This window comes from Astatotilapia calliptera, chromosome 20, assembly GCF_964374335.1.
Source record: "Astatotilapia calliptera chromosome 20, fAstCal68.1, whole genome shotgun sequence".
Classification (NCBI taxonomy): Eukaryota; Metazoa; Chordata; class Actinopteri; order Cichliformes; family Cichlidae; genus Astatotilapia; species Astatotilapia calliptera.
Window position 1 is genome coordinate 14,101,826 of NC_137441.1, and position 2,370 is coordinate 14,104,195.

The 2,370-nt window shown below is 41.9% G+C and overlaps 1 protein-coding gene across 1 annotated transcript; it reads right to left on the reverse strand.

Annotated features, from left to right (window-relative positions):
• Positions 1 to 384: 384 nt before the first annotated feature.
• Positions 385 to 1,574, reverse strand: LOC145423028 (putative G-protein coupled receptor 139). Its single transcript, XM_080295113.1, has 2 exons — positions 1,437 to 1,574; positions 385 to 1,310 (listed from the first exon to the last, which is right to left on the reverse strand). The coding sequence occupies exons 1-2, from the start codon at positions 1,540 to 1,542 to the stop codon at positions 385 to 387; spliced, it is 1,032 nt and encodes a 343-aa protein (XP_080151239.1). The 5' UTR covers positions 1,543 to 1,574.
• Between the last annotated feature and the right edge of the window lie 796 nt (positions 1,575 to 2,370).

Below are 2,370 nucleotides of genomic sequence, written 5' to 3' on the forward strand. Positions count from 1 at the left end.
CAGCACACCTAAATCATGATGGTTATTTGACTGAACTGATTGCTGGAGCGTGACTCTCCTTGTTTGTTTGCCAGCTTTGATTGTCCAGGTTTGGAAACGCAGGAAATTAATTCATTATTTTAAAGTGCAAGTCAAACAATGGAGCTGTGTGTCAAGATCGTTAATTTGGCAGGAAATCCATATATTTTGTTTAATGGGATGGGTGACATAAAGAGTAAAGCAAAGTAATAAAGAAAATTAAATTGTATTTTATGGAGTCTTAGTTCAGTTAAATGGTTTGTGGCCTTTTGAGAAAAACAAAGTCATTAACTTGTTATGGCTGCCCTAAGAACGCTTGCACCTGTAAAAGCTTTGCTGAGGATAATATCTCCATGATTGTGTTTTCTAATCACACCGAGAATTTTCTTTGACTTTCTGTAGTTTTGTTTTGCAATAGAAGGACGCCTGATAAATACAAGCCGAGAACTCCTGGCGAAACCTGGACTGGGTGCATACATACAGGTACATGTTTGCAGCAGCATTGCTCAGGCAGAGCATGGTCCCAGCATCAGCTGCTATATTTATTTGGTGATTATAATCATTACGATCCAAAGTGTACAACTCAGTTGTGCGAAGGATGATCTGAGTTATAGCGCGCGTGACAGACAGCAGCACAAAACTCATGGATACGGTCACTAAAAGAACCACTGATTTTCTTCTCCGGGAGCGAAGAAGGGGCCTGACTTTGCAAACCCCAGGAGCCAATCCTGCAGGGATGTGAACCCGGCTACTGAGAGAAATCAGTTGTAAGGTCAACCCGTTAACTGTGAGGATGATGAGAAAGGGGAACATGTAGGCTTGCAGTGTTTGAATCCAGACCAGGGCATGAATGAACCGAGTCGGTGCCTCTGGGTTGTAAATACACCTGGTCTGATTATTATCATGGACTGAGATATTAGACCAGTAGTGAGGAATGGCAAAAAGATGACTGAAAACAAACGTGGCTGCTATAGTCCATGCTGCACATCTCTGATTGCAGATTTTAGGTTTGATTTTCCACGTGTGAATGGCAATAAAACGCTCCACTGTAAACAGAACCACAAGCCAAGTAGAGGCATTATAGGCACCGTAATTAAAAATGTCCCTCAGGCTGCACCAAGGCTCATAGCTCCAAAATGGCTCCTGCTGGTGGTACTTCAAAGAAAGCTCGAGAATCACAATGAACATCAGGACAAAGTTGTCTGCCACTGAGATGGCCATCAGATACAAGGCACTGGATCTGGAGAGGGTGCAGTTCCTCTTCCAGATGATTAGAAAGGTGACGATGTTGGCTGAGAAAAGGTTAGTGTCAGTTAAGGTAACTTGTTACTCAGCAGGAAAGTTTCTAAATGGTCTAAAATAGTGAAATATTTTCATATGAAACCAGTTAGCTGCACTATCTTTTGAAATGTACTTACATGGGATGCCCACAGCTGCTAGAGCAGGATAAAAAACTTCTTGCAGTGTCACCATCCAGTGTTTCGTTTGAGAGCCCATGTCCTCTCCCATCACAGATAGTGTCATTAACTGCAGCTACAAACACCCAACTCGCAGTTATTGCCCGGACACCATGTAGTCACTCCCACCTCATCTCACTTTACAAATTGTGGCAGTGTATCAACAGCTTGGTGATGTGATGAGTGGTGATTATTCATTTTATGATGGTTTAACAGCAGGGAACAGGCAGGAAAAGCTACAAATCCCAAGTGCATCATCTTTTTAAATCTGGGTTTTGATGAGGAAGAGGAGACAGAGCAAGAAAATAACCTGCTCTTTGGCCATAACAGTTGACCACTTTGATTCAGGCTGAAACCTCTCACCTGCTGTTAGATAGATTGACGATTTTTATTTGTTTTATATGTTTGTTTGTTTGGTTGGGTGGAGTTTTTTTGGTTTGTTTTTTTGTTGTTTTGTTTTTTTTGCTCCTTAACTGAAAAACTTAATGGATTCAGGCTGTTTTTCATAATACCGACTGCCAAGTGAACACACCAAACGCAGCAGCCTTTAACTCACTTATATTACCATGTTTGAACTGATGACATGAAAATGTTAGGGTTATAAAAGACGTGAATGTACAGTAGCAAAGTTGGGTCAGCCATTAGTTTGTGGGGGTTTGTTTTGAAGCCTTAAGTCAGTTTGGCCCTCACCTCCTTGTTTTTTGGAGCCAGAAGTGACAAGAAAAACCTGAATAGGAAATTTGCAAAGAAAAGCGTCTGGACTTCTTTAAGTTGCTTGAAGACGTTTCACCTCTCATCCGAGAAGCTTCTTCAGTTCTAAGGTCAAATGGTGGAGAGTCCCAGGTATAACCTAGTGGGAGTAACCCCCCACAGAGGGACAAAAGGACCCCCTGAT

Coding starts and splice junctions, on each gene's coding strand:
- LOC145423028 (XM_080295113.1), bottom strand. CDS start 1,542: ATGACACTATCTGTGATGGGAGAGGACATGGGCTCTCAAACGAAACAC. Junction 1,311..1,436: donor AGCAGCTGTGGGCATCCCAT/GTAAGTACATTT, acceptor ACCTTTTCTCAG/CCAACATCGTCACCTTTCTA.